Source organism: Mus pahari, chromosome 3 (assembly GCF_900095145.1).
Source record: "Mus pahari chromosome 3, PAHARI_EIJ_v1.1, whole genome shotgun sequence".
NCBI classification, from domain to species: Eukaryota; Metazoa; Chordata; class Mammalia; order Rodentia; family Muridae; genus Mus; species Mus pahari.
The window spans coordinates 105,684,846-105,696,834 of NC_034592.1; the positions used below are offsets into that span (position 1 = coordinate 105,684,846).

The following is an 11,989-nucleotide window of genomic DNA, read 5'->3' on the forward strand; positions in this document are numbered from 1 at the left end:
AAAAAAAAAAAGATTTCATTCCATTCTATTCTGGTTCTTTTCCCTTTTTCTTTTTAAAAGGTGTATTTTTTTTTTTATAGAACCAAATGTAAGTCATAACTTCTAGGAGTACAGAGAAAGAGAAAATAAGGATTGTAGTTTATGAAAGACTAAAATTAATTGATTAATTGTCAGGTTTGTGTGTGTGCACGCGTGTGTGTGTGTGTGTGTGTGTGTGAGAGAGAGAGAGAGAGAGACCGAGAGATTCTCTGTGTAACGGCAGTTCTGGCTGTCCTGAAACATGCTTTGTAGAAACAGGCTGGCCTTCAACTCAAAGAGATCTACCTGCCTCTGCCTCCTGAGTGCTGGGACTAAAGGTGCCCACCACCACACCTGCCTTAAATGTCAGATTTCTTTTCACATGGGAGTTGCTGATGCAGCTCAGTTGGTAGAGTGCTTGCCTAACATTCATAAAGCCCTGGGTTTGTCTTTTTTCCCCCTGGGTCAGGGTTTTTCTGTGTAGCCCTGGCTATGTAGCACTGGCTGTCCTGGAACTCACTCTGTAGACCAGGCTGGCCTCGAACTCACAAATCTGCCTGCCTCTGCCTCCTGAGTGCTGGGATTAAAGGCGTGCACCACCACTGCTCAGCCCCTGGGTTTGTCTTAGCACTTGAGAGCTTGAGGCAGAGGAGGATCAGACGTTCAAGACCATCCTCTCCTGAACAGAGAGTTCAAAGCTTGCCTGGGACACGTGAGATGCTGTCTACAAAAACCTTTCACACATTCTTTTACTCTTTACATAAAAAGTACCAAATAGGTTAGATGTGCAGTTTACATTTTTAAAGAGGAATTCAGACATTTTTCATGGTTAGATAAGTGACAAATCATTTAAAAATAAAGGTAAATATAAAAGATAAGCTATATAGTGCAAATTACACTAAAACCTTAGCATAAAATGTAAACCAGAAGTAAAAATTGCCTAAGTGGAAGTAAATAGTCATTATTTCCAACTTCCAGAATGGGTAAAATAATACAAAAAGACATTCACATAGACTGAGATACTTTCTTGCTTTGATATACATTAAAAACAATTAAAACTCACAGTCTCAAGGTTAGGGTATAATTTGAAAAGTAAAACTAGGCAGGTGGTGGTGGACAAACCTTGTCTCAAAAAAAGGAAGAGTAAAATGTATTTGTGAATAGGTAAGCTGGTTGAAATGAGTTAGCAGATTACTTCATTGGCTGTCCGTTTGCTAGGGAGGTATCACTCATTTTCTTATCTTCTTCAACCATGTGATGCCCCATGTAATTCTGTTTTTGCCACAAGCAATGCAGCCATATTTAGGTTGACCTTGACAAATACAGAACTCAGCGGATTCCATACTTTCTTGTCCTGTTTATTTCCATTGTTGGAATGTAGGCTGGAGCTGAGAAAAGGTGTGGCTTCAATCTCCGAAGCTGGAGACGTGTTGGGACTTGGCTCCTACACTGAAGACTCAGAGCTCAGCTCAGCACCCGCTGAGTCAGCACCTCACTAACTGGAGTGTTTTATGTTTCAGTCATGGAATAATTGGTTAGGAGGTGTCTTTACGTTTCCATTACCGGATGTACAGATGCCTGCTGCCCAGGACCTCAGTGACCAGTCTAGTTTGGGGCCCAGGCCATTCGGATTCTCCAGTTCATGAAGTCAGGTGAGGCAGATCTCTTGGCCTTCCGAGTCCCAGGTCAGAGGGGCAGGGGCTGCTCCTTGGGGCTCAGCTTCTTGCGTTGTATTTATTACCCTCGTTACCTGAGCTCTATGACCCTTCCCCCTGCTTATCTTTGATTACAAAAAACGAGCTAGTTCCAGGAAGAATCCTTTGGTTATATAAAGTTTTGTTTTGTACAGTGTCATAGTTCAATTTTTTATTTTGTGTGTGCCCATTGTAGGATAAATAATAGTATCCTGTCTCCGACTATGGTTTACCGTCTTCACTCGTGTGCAGCTCTCTTCCTTCCCTGTTACAGAGTTAGGGACGCTGACCCATCCTCACAGATGAGGTCTTGAGGCTGAAGTAGAGTGAGGGTATTTCCGGTTTCAGAACGGGGGGGGGGGGGGGACCCGTGGCTCCAGCCGCATATGTAGCAGAGGATGGCTTTGTCAGACATCAGTGGGAGGAGAGTCCCTTAGTCCTGTGAAGGTTCAATGCCCCAGTGTAGGGGAATGCTAGGACAGGGAAGTGGGAGTGGGTGGGTTGGTGAGCAGGGGGAGGGAGGATGGGATTGGGGATTTTCGGAGGGGAAACTAGGAAAGGGGATAACATTTGAAATGTAAATAAAGAAAATATCTAATAAAAAAATTTTAAAAAATAAAATAAAACAGAACACGACCATTAATCAATCCAGCATACATCACACCCTTCCCAGGCAACACTGTGTCTGTAAGGCAGCATCTAGCTGGTGTTAGCACCTGAGAGAGGACAAGTCCAAGCATGGCCCTTGTCTCTCCCTTGCTGTGACCTTTGTTTTCACCCTGGTTGTTCTGTTTTCATAATTTTAAGTCAAGGAGTCTCTACTTGAAATGTTCCTCTGTCCACAAGCTATTCTGAAGCGTCAGCTTGATGTCCTTGGGAAACGGAAGAAACTCCAAGCTGGGTTTTAGTTCAGTGAGTGTATGCTAAGGTCTGCAAGCTAAGCAACACAAGGTGTGGAAGCTGGAAGAACCAGCCAAGCACAGCTAAGCCTTATGGGAGGTGTGTCAAAGCAAGAACCCAACTCGCCGAGAAGTAGCTCTATGCAAAATTCCATTCTGTAGTGATCTTGTGTAGCCTCTCTCTCTCACACACTGCCCTCTTGTCTGCTGTCTCCCTTGTTCAGAACACTGAGCCTTTACTCACGTCACAGAGTTTTGATAGAGAGAGATCAGAAATCCATTGACAAATTGGAAAAGCAATCAGTGACCATCAAGCATGTATTGGAAGGTCTAGGGATGGATGCCACTGGGGGTGATGACCAAGTTCCTCTAACAGTGTTAATGCAGCAGTATTCGGTGGTACCCGCCACAAGGACGACTCTCCTCCTGAGGATGGGGAGGACAAAGAAAAGTGGACATATGACATTCCAGTTTGGGATCAAGTTTGGGAATATTCTTCAGCTTTATTCTGGCTGTGAACTTCAGATGCCAAGGATTTGCTTGATGCCACCTACTGGACTGTTGCTAGTACATTTAAGAGGAAAACTCCCCAGAGGTGCACAGCCGTTAATATGAAGAGTGACTCCACTTGGTCAATGAACAGGAGGAAGCCTGGCTGCACACTGAGAAGCAGCGGTGTGAAGAGAAGTGGCCTGTGCCGGACGCTGTGGGGTCGTTCCAATACCAGCTTCACTGCTGCCTCTGTAACGTTAACACTTTACGGACTGAGACAAGCCTCCGAGTCCACTGAACTAGCAGAACATGTTAGTGTGTAGCTGGAGTGCAGACTCCAAACCAGATGACTCAGTTTCTTCTGGTGTGAGTGAAAGTACCTTTGTTCTTAATTAGAAATACAATTAGAAAGTGGATCTAGGGCTTTCTCCTCTTCCTTTTCTTCTTATAAAATGACTTAGCTTATTGACCTTCTAACTTACTGTGCTATTAAAAGCTGACATTGTAAATCAAATAGGTTGTAAAGTTTTCCGAGGTAGAATTAGCATAATATGACCTTTATCTATGAATTGAAAAAAGTACCTTGAAGTTAATGCTCCAAGGGAAGGGGTTAGGCTGTGGGTCAGGTCTGGGGCTGTGGGTCAGGCTTTCTAGAGTTAAGTGGTGTGGCTGCTATTGATTGGTTTGTGTGATGCAAGGACCTGAGGACTTCTTTTAATTTTTAATTATCTCAGCTTTGAATCTAAACTACAATACTCAGTTTGTAGGGTTTTTTTTTTGGGGGGGGGCGGAGCTGGAGGGAGAAATGTAATTAGAAATTCTTTAGCATTTCAATTAAAAAACACATTAAAAAAAATCCATTCTGGGGCTGGAGGAATGACTCAGTAGTTTAGAGCACTTGTTGCTCTTGCAGAGAACCTGGATTTGATTCGCAGCAGCCAAAGGGCAGCTCACAACCACCCGTAACTCCAGATCCAGAGGGTCCGATGGGGTCTTATGTCCTCCAAGGACACCATTCACCCATATTGTGAACATACATACATTCAGGCAAAACACTTTTTTTTTTTTTTTTTTGGTTTTTTGAGACAGGGTTTCTCTGTGTAGTCCTGGCTGTCCTGGAACTCACTCTGTAGACCAAGCTGGCCTTGAACTCAGAAATCCACCTGCCTCTGCCTCCCAAGTGCTAGGATTAAAGACATGCGCTACCATTGCCCAGCCAGGCAAAACACCTAAACATGTAAAATCATAAAACAATGTGTTTGTTTGTTTGTTTTTCGAGACAGGGTTTTTCTGTACAGCCCTGACTGTCTTGGAACTCACTCTGCAGACTAGGCTGACCTCAAACTCAGAAATCTGCCTGTCTCTGCCTCCCAGATGCTGGGATTAAAGGCATGTGCCACCACTGCCCAGCATAAAACAATTTTTTTCTTTTTAAGATTTTATTTATTTTTTTAATGTATGTGAGTACACTGTAGCTGTACAGATGGTTATGAGCCTTCGTGTGGTTGTTGGGAATTGAATTTTTAGGACCTCTGCTTGCTCTGGTCTGCCCAGCTCGCTCTGGTCAACTCTGCTCTCTTAGTCCCTGCTTGCTATGGCCCAAAGATTTATTTATTATTATACATAAGTACATTGTAGCTGACTTCCAACAGCACCAGAAGAGGGTGTCAGATCTCATTACAGGTAGTTGTGAGCCACCATGTGGTTGCTGGGATTTGAACTCAGGACCTTCAGAAGAGCAGTCAGTGCTCATGCCTGCTGAGCCATCTTGCCAGCCCCAACAATTTTTTAAAGAATACATCCTGTTATATTAAGCCTTGCACCAAACCTCTATCCAGTCCATCCCTTCCCCCTTCCCCTGTCTTATTTGGTATCCACCTCTATTAAGCTCTCCTCGTGTGCCAAACATCGCATTGCCATCTTGTCAAGAAATCAAACTGCCTCAGCGGGTTCTCTAGTGTATCCAGGAGATGCTGCTAAAGAATGTAAGACTCTGTTCCATCCTCACAGGGAGACATCAAGAGCTGAGAGCTCTGGTGAGAATCCTCTGAAGACTAGTAGTCGGTATGATGCTGGAAAGAGCTCTGAGTTCAAGGCCAGCCTGGTCTACAGAGCAAATTCCAGGCCAGCCATGGCTACACAGAAGACGGGAAAGGAAGGGAAACGAAACTCCCAGAATGGATAGCTAAGGAAAGGGGCAGCAAGCTCCATCTCTAAAGTAAAAACCTGTTTGTCCTGACTGGGGAGCACTAAAGGCGGAATCTCGGCAGAAATCAGACTGCCAATGGAAAGCTAGAAAGCCTTTAAAGAGAAAGGCTTGCAAATTCTGCCCTACAGCATCTTGATGCAGATGCATCCGGACCACGTGACACATGCATTTCTTCTTTCACTCCTGTGAGTGTCAGGCCCTTTGTCGGTGGTTGCTGTGGAGACCGGAGCGGCTGCAGCGCTTAGCGGGTTTTTCAGGGCGTTCGCGGCGTCCTGCCTGCAGCAGCGCACTGTTCCCGTTAGTAACACAAAACACCCGCGCTCCGCCTCAGACCTAAACTTGCTGTTTGAGGATCTTGGGGTGCTAGCCGGGTCTTCTGCAGCCACAAATCCCCCACGGCCTCCGTAGGCCGCTTTCTTTCTTTACTCTGGCTTGCTAAGTCTGAGTGAAGTCTCGTCCCCCCGCCCCCACCCTACCCCCGCGCGACCCCGCCTCCTGGCTGTCAAGCGCGCAGGCCCCGCCCCGGGCCCGCTCTTTGCCTTCTCCAGGCTCCGCCCCTGCCCCTTACTCCAGACCCTTGGCGGTTGCAAGAGCAGAACCACCAGCTCCCCGCCGGGTCCAGCCGACACCTCGAAGCAAGAGAGCAACATGGCAGCTCCAGCTAAGGGCGAGAACCTGTCCCTGGTGGTGCACGGACCTGGAGACATCCGCCTGGTAAAAAGGGAAAGGAGTGTGGGAACTCAGGCAGCCACCCACCCAGCTCCGGTTCGCCCCTCTGGCAGGCTTAGCAGTGGTACCCACTCCCAAGTTCTGTTGCTCGTAGAGCTGGCAGGTAGCCCGCGCCAAGCACCCCTGGCTGCCTAGGTTTACCCAGATCTCAATTTACGGGGAGGTGGGGGTGGGGTAGCCGTTATCTATCTCTAGAGAGAGTTCTGGTCGCGTGCTTCCAGAACCTAGAGCGGCGCCAGGCACGTGACCCGTGTCCTGGACTGTTGAAAACTAATCAAGCCTTCACCGCTAATAGCTGCAAACTCACACTCTTGTTGTCGCTCTTCAGAAGGGTCAGAGGGAGACTTCCAGGATTAGGATCTACGCAGATCTTCTCTGGTAGACAGTGCAGGACAGAAAAAGGTAGCAAGGTGGCATTTAAAAGCAGTGACGTTTCTATTTAATCCTTTTTGTTTGGAACTGATAATATCCCGTAGCAGAATTATTATAATGAGAGGGCCTAGCATTCAGTAAGTGTTAATAATGTATTTTAACTGGGGATATAGCTTGGTGCTTATCTCCTTTAGTCCACATCTGGATCACTACCCTGGAGCATTCATTCTGTGTACCTCTGTCTCTGGCTTTAAACTTAGTTCTGCCCCCTGAACCCCAGAGTTCAGACATTTGCCGAGTCATCTCTGTGGTCATGCCAAAGTTCCCTTGACAAAGTCCATCTCAGCGGGCCATGCAGTTTGGGGATTGGATGCCAACCATCTCTTATGCACTGTAGAGTCTGTCTCCTTCCCATTCAAAGAACATGTACCAGGAGAGACTCATCCAGGTGAAGACTTCTTGTCTGGTTTAATAGCCTATCCTCAGTGATTTATCAGTGGTGGCAGACTGAGCATTTTCAGAGTTCCTTAACTCTTCCACCTGTAGCCTTCTGTGGATTCCAAACCAAGAACCATTGTAGTTCCCAAGACGGTAGCCTTGGTTAGTTAACAGCCAAGACAAGAACTCAGTCAGATTCAAACTCTCTTTCTAGTGCTCTTCCCAAGAACATCTGAATATCTACCCAACATCCTGCATTAAAGAGACACTGTGGTTTGTGATTCTCTCTCTCTCTCTCTCTCTCTCTCTCTCTCTCTCTCTCTCTCTCTCTGTAGTCTGACTGTTCTGGAACTCCCTCTGTAGACCAGGCTGGCCTCGAACTCAGAAATCCACCTGTCTCTGCCTCCCAAGTGCTGGGATATTTTTTTTAAGATTTATTTTATTTATATGAGTACACTGTAGCTGTCTTCAGACACACCAGAAGAGGGCATCAGATCCCATTCCAGATGGTTGTGAGCCACCATGTGGTTGCTGGGAATTGAACTCAGGACCTTTGGAAGGGCAGTCAGTACCCTTAACCGCTGAGCCATCTCTCCAGGCTGACACTGTGATTCTAAATAGCAGTTCTGGGGACAGAACAGTGAGCCATTTCTACATAGCTTACAGAGTGATTTTGAACTTAATCCTTTGTGTCACTATTTACTAAGTGAGAATGTGCCTGCTGTGTGCTGAGGACCACAGTCCCTATTCTCAAGTATCCCCAAAGAGGTAAAGGAAAGAAACTCTCAAAGCACTGTCCTGAGCCAATGGATGGCTCCACTTGCCTGTAAATAACCCTTGGAGTGAGAAGGTCAGCAGAGAGCATGCTAGTGCAGGGACCCCTGCCATCCAACACAGGCCTCCTGGGCTTCCCTCCTTCCCAGGCAAGATGCCTGCCCAGCCTCCAGCCCCCAGGGGGCACTTCTGTCCCTTTGCTTTCTTAGGGCAGGTAGATTCTGTAGTACAAGTTTGGGTGGTGGGATGAGCCTCAAACCCCAGCATCTTGAGGGGAGCTGTTCTCTCCTAGGAGAACCACAGTGAACCCCAGGATGTCTGAGGATCGTAGTGGCTAATCACGGTAGTGACTTTTGAAAGTCATAGGCTAGCTTGGCTATGGATTATAAGATGGGGAAGGGAGAAGACACGTTCTCCCTTTTTTTGGAGACAGGGTTTCTCTGTGTAGCCCTGGCTGTCCTGGAACTCACTCTGTAGACCAGGCTGGCCTCCAACTCAGAAATCCATCTGCCTCTGCCACCCGAGTGCTGGGATTAAAGGCGTGCACCCCCACTGCTATGCCACACAGCCACAGTTTGGTCTTTCCATGGAGGATAGGTGGGCAACTGAGGCGTAGCTTCCATTTGAGTGGACTAGGGGCAGGGTCTGCTGATAACACCCTTGCCTCCCGAGCTCACATTCTTTGGAATTCTTTGGAGAAACACCCATTCCTAATAGCTAAAGCAGGATTCCAACAGGGCTCGAAGGGAAAGAGAGCTTAGGCTTCCCCAGAGATGCCTTCCCAGCCACCAGTAAGGCCAGAAACTGGCCCATGTCCAGAGCATAGCTCTAGAAAAACAGGACTTAAGCCACTTTGCTGAGACAAGCAGGAAGGAAACCTAAGACCCAAGCCTGGCCTCTGGCTGCCTGGGAGACTGGATTCCCTTTTCCCTACTACAGTAATTGAAGTCTTCTCACACTTAGTGTCAACACAGAGTGTTTGTAATTTGGGTGATAAATGAGAGAGGGGATGTGTTTCTATGTAGAAGCTTACATACGAGCGTATTAGGAAGGACTAGTAAATGAGCAGATAAATGCTAGAAGACTGGGCGTGCGTGCAGACATATTAGGACAGGGCAGTAGGTTTCCTTCATAGCAAGGGAAAAAATATATAAGTACACTGTCTTCAGACACAAAGAGGGCATCAGATCTGATTACAGATGGCTGTAAGCTACCATGTAGTTGCTGGGAATTGAACTCAGGACCTCTGGAAGAGCCGTCAGTGCCATCCCATCTCTCCAGTTTATTTCATTATTTTTGTTTTATACTTTTTGGGTTTTCAAGACATGATTTCTTTGTACCATGGCTGTCCTGGAACTCCCTCTGTAGATCAGGCTAGGCTGGCTTTGAACGAAGAGATCGACCGACCTCTGCCTCCTGAGTGCTCGAATTAATGGCACAGGCCGCAGCTATTCAACTGCAGCAGCTCAATTACTTTATGCGTCTTTAGCCCATCTTGTGAAATCTAGAACTTGCTTTTCTTCACTGGGCGATGAATTGCTGGTTCATGAAATTGGAATAGAAAACAGTGGACTTTGCTTATCTGCACAGAATCTTTGCTTGGGGGCAAGTGGGTGGCTTTTGAGTTTTTGCATTTTTAAGAAATATTTTATGATGTGGAGTTTGCTAGACTAGTAAGGATACTAAGGGAAGGAATCAAAACATTGCTACACTGCTACATTGCTACATTGCTACAACACTACATTGCTACATCCCACCCACGTGCTGGGTGCTTTAGTTCAGTGCTTCAAACTCCAGGATGAAAGAATGAGTTTATTTTCATTTCCAGCTGACCACAGAGTAATGTTTGCTGAACTCTACAGCAAACAGAATGCTAACCATTTCTACATGTGCCTTCCAATATCTTGTTCCATCGCCAATCAGCCCATGGACCATCCTCTGAGAGCATGCTATCTCCTCTCTTCCTGAACACCAACCCTTGCTTATTTTGGCGTGTGGACAGGGACCAGATCAGCTTCTTTGACGGACAGCTGGTACCCTGGAGGAGGAAGCAAGGCGGTGGTTTGGCTTTTTGTTTATTTGATACTGTCATTGGCTTTGAGTGGACAACAAGGTAAAGGAAAAACAGTCATTTTAAAATGATGTGTTAATATTATTTCATTATAAAGGGCAGAGAGAATCATGCATCAGTATAAAGTTTTAATAATGGGTTTTGCCTTTTTGAGGAAATGTAATATTTCCCAGGGCAAAAGAACTGTTTTAAGGGTTGGCAGGATGGCGCCTGCTGCCATGCCTGACAGGTTGAGTTTGATATCTGGAACCCACATGGTGAGAAAAAGAGCACTGGCTCCCAGAAATTGTATGATGTCCGCCTGCATGTGTGTGGCATGTATGTGGCATGTATGTGGCATGTATGTATATGTGCATTGGCATGCTAAAAAAAAAGGATTCAGTGAAAAGAGAATTGCTTTGATGATTTTTAAAAAAGATTTATTTTATGTATATGAGTACACAGTATCTGTATAGATGGTTGTGAGCCTTTGTGTGGTTGTTGGGAACTGAATTTTAAAAAAATTTTTTAATGATTCATTTATTTGTTATATATAAGCATACTACAGCTATCTTCAGACATACCACAAGAGAGCATCAGATCTCATTACGGATGGTTGTGAGCCATCATGTGGTTGCTGGGATTTGAACTCATTACCTTCAGAAGAGCAGTCAGTGCTCTTAATCACTGAGCCATCTCTCCAGCCCAGGAATTGAATTTGTGTAGGACCTCACTCACTCCGGTCGGCCCTGCTCACTCTGATCAACCCCGTTCTCTCAGTCCCTGCTTGCTCTGGCCCAAAGATTTATTTATTATTATAAATAAGTAGACTGTAACTGTCTTCTGACACACCAGAAGAGGGCGTCAGATCTCATTATGGGTGGTTATGAGCCACCATGTGGTTGCTGGGATTTGAGCTCAGGACCTTTAGAAGAGCAGACAGTGCTCTTACCTGCTGAACCATCTTTTTTTGTTTGTTTGTTTTTTTGTTTTTGAGACAGGGTTTCTCTGTGTAGCCCTGGCTGTCCTGGAACTCACTCTAGACCAGGCTGGCCTTGAACTCAGAAATCTGCCTGCCTCTGCCTCCCAAGTGCTGGGATTAAAGGTGTGTGCCACCACGCCTGGCTCCTGCTGAACCATCTTGCCAGTCCTTGATGATGTTTTTTTAAAAAGCAAGTTTCATCTGTAATAAAACACATAGACTTCACTGTTAAGCTTTGGATGAGAAGGAAGGTCTTGTCATGATCACCTGTTGGGTCAAATGGTCCCAGACATCCTGTCCCTTTTCCTGGCTGGTGTTATCAACATCTGACAGAGCCAGGTACCTTGATAGCCATCAGTGAGCTGCTGGATTCAACTAGGGAGAAAACCTGAAGAGGGAAGGGGTACAACTTAGTCCATAATTTAGTATGTCTGGGCCCAGTCTAAGCCTGTACCCCAGCTATGCACAAAGCCAAGGCAGGAAGGCTGAAAGGCCAAGGCCTTCAGAGCTACTCTGGGCTACGAGAGACCAGCCTGGGGAGTTTAGTGAGTCCTTCATCTCAAAGAAGAGGCTAGAGGTGTAATTTAGGGATAGGGTTACCATGGGCAAGGCCCTAAGTTCAATCCTCATTAAAAAGAAAGAAAAAGCATCGAATGAAGTCTTACCTGTCAGAGGTACTTCAGAGGAAAAATAGAACACCAAACTCATTTAGAAAACAAGGAACTGTCCAAAGAAATATTTCCTTTGTTTCTATCTAAATTATGTTTCTACAGCAAACAAAACCCAAACAATGATAAGCCACTTCAGATTCAAAACAGCAACTTCTCTATCAAATGCTTAAGAAAGTATTGCCTTTGTGTGGAAAGGGCCTGAGGCACAGAGCTGTTCCCATCAAAGTAGAAGGAAGCACCGGTCTGATAAGGTTTCAATGCTCTGAGAAAATAGCCCTATTCTGAGGAGAAGGGGGTTCCTTAATGTTCTGAGAAAATAACCCTATTCTGAGGAGAAGGGGGTTCCTTAATGCTCTGAGAAAATAGCCCTATTCTGAGGAGAAGGGGTTCTTTAATGCTCTGAGAAAATAGCCCTATTCTGAGGAGAAGGGGGTTCCTTTTCAAATGTCCTGTGACACATTAAGGAGGGGAATTGTGCATGTGTACGTATATAATGACACTGAAGGTAGAGGTTTTTTCAAAACTAGATTTTATATATATATATATATATATATATATCTCATATAAAACATTTCTAACCACAGGAAATTTGGTCAAGGTTTACAAAGAGTTATCAGTCCAATATAAAAGAGTACAAATACTTATATAAAACTGTGCACAA

The 11,989-nt window shown here is 45.5% G+C and overlaps 1 protein-coding gene across 1 annotated transcript in view; it reads left to right on the top strand.

The window, feature by feature from the left end:
* The first annotated feature begins 5,863 nt into the window (after nt 1-5,863).
* The window catches only part of Sord (sorbitol dehydrogenase), a 31,653-nt gene continuing 25,527 nt past the window's right edge, over nt 5,864-11,989 (top strand). Inside the window, exon 1 of the mRNA XM_021193453.2 lies at nt 5,864-6,026. Within this exon, the coding sequence (XP_021049112.1) occupies nt 5,961-6,026 (66 nt within the window). The 5' untranslated portion in view covers nt 5,864-5,960. The remainder of the gene's footprint in view (nt 6,027-11,989) is intronic.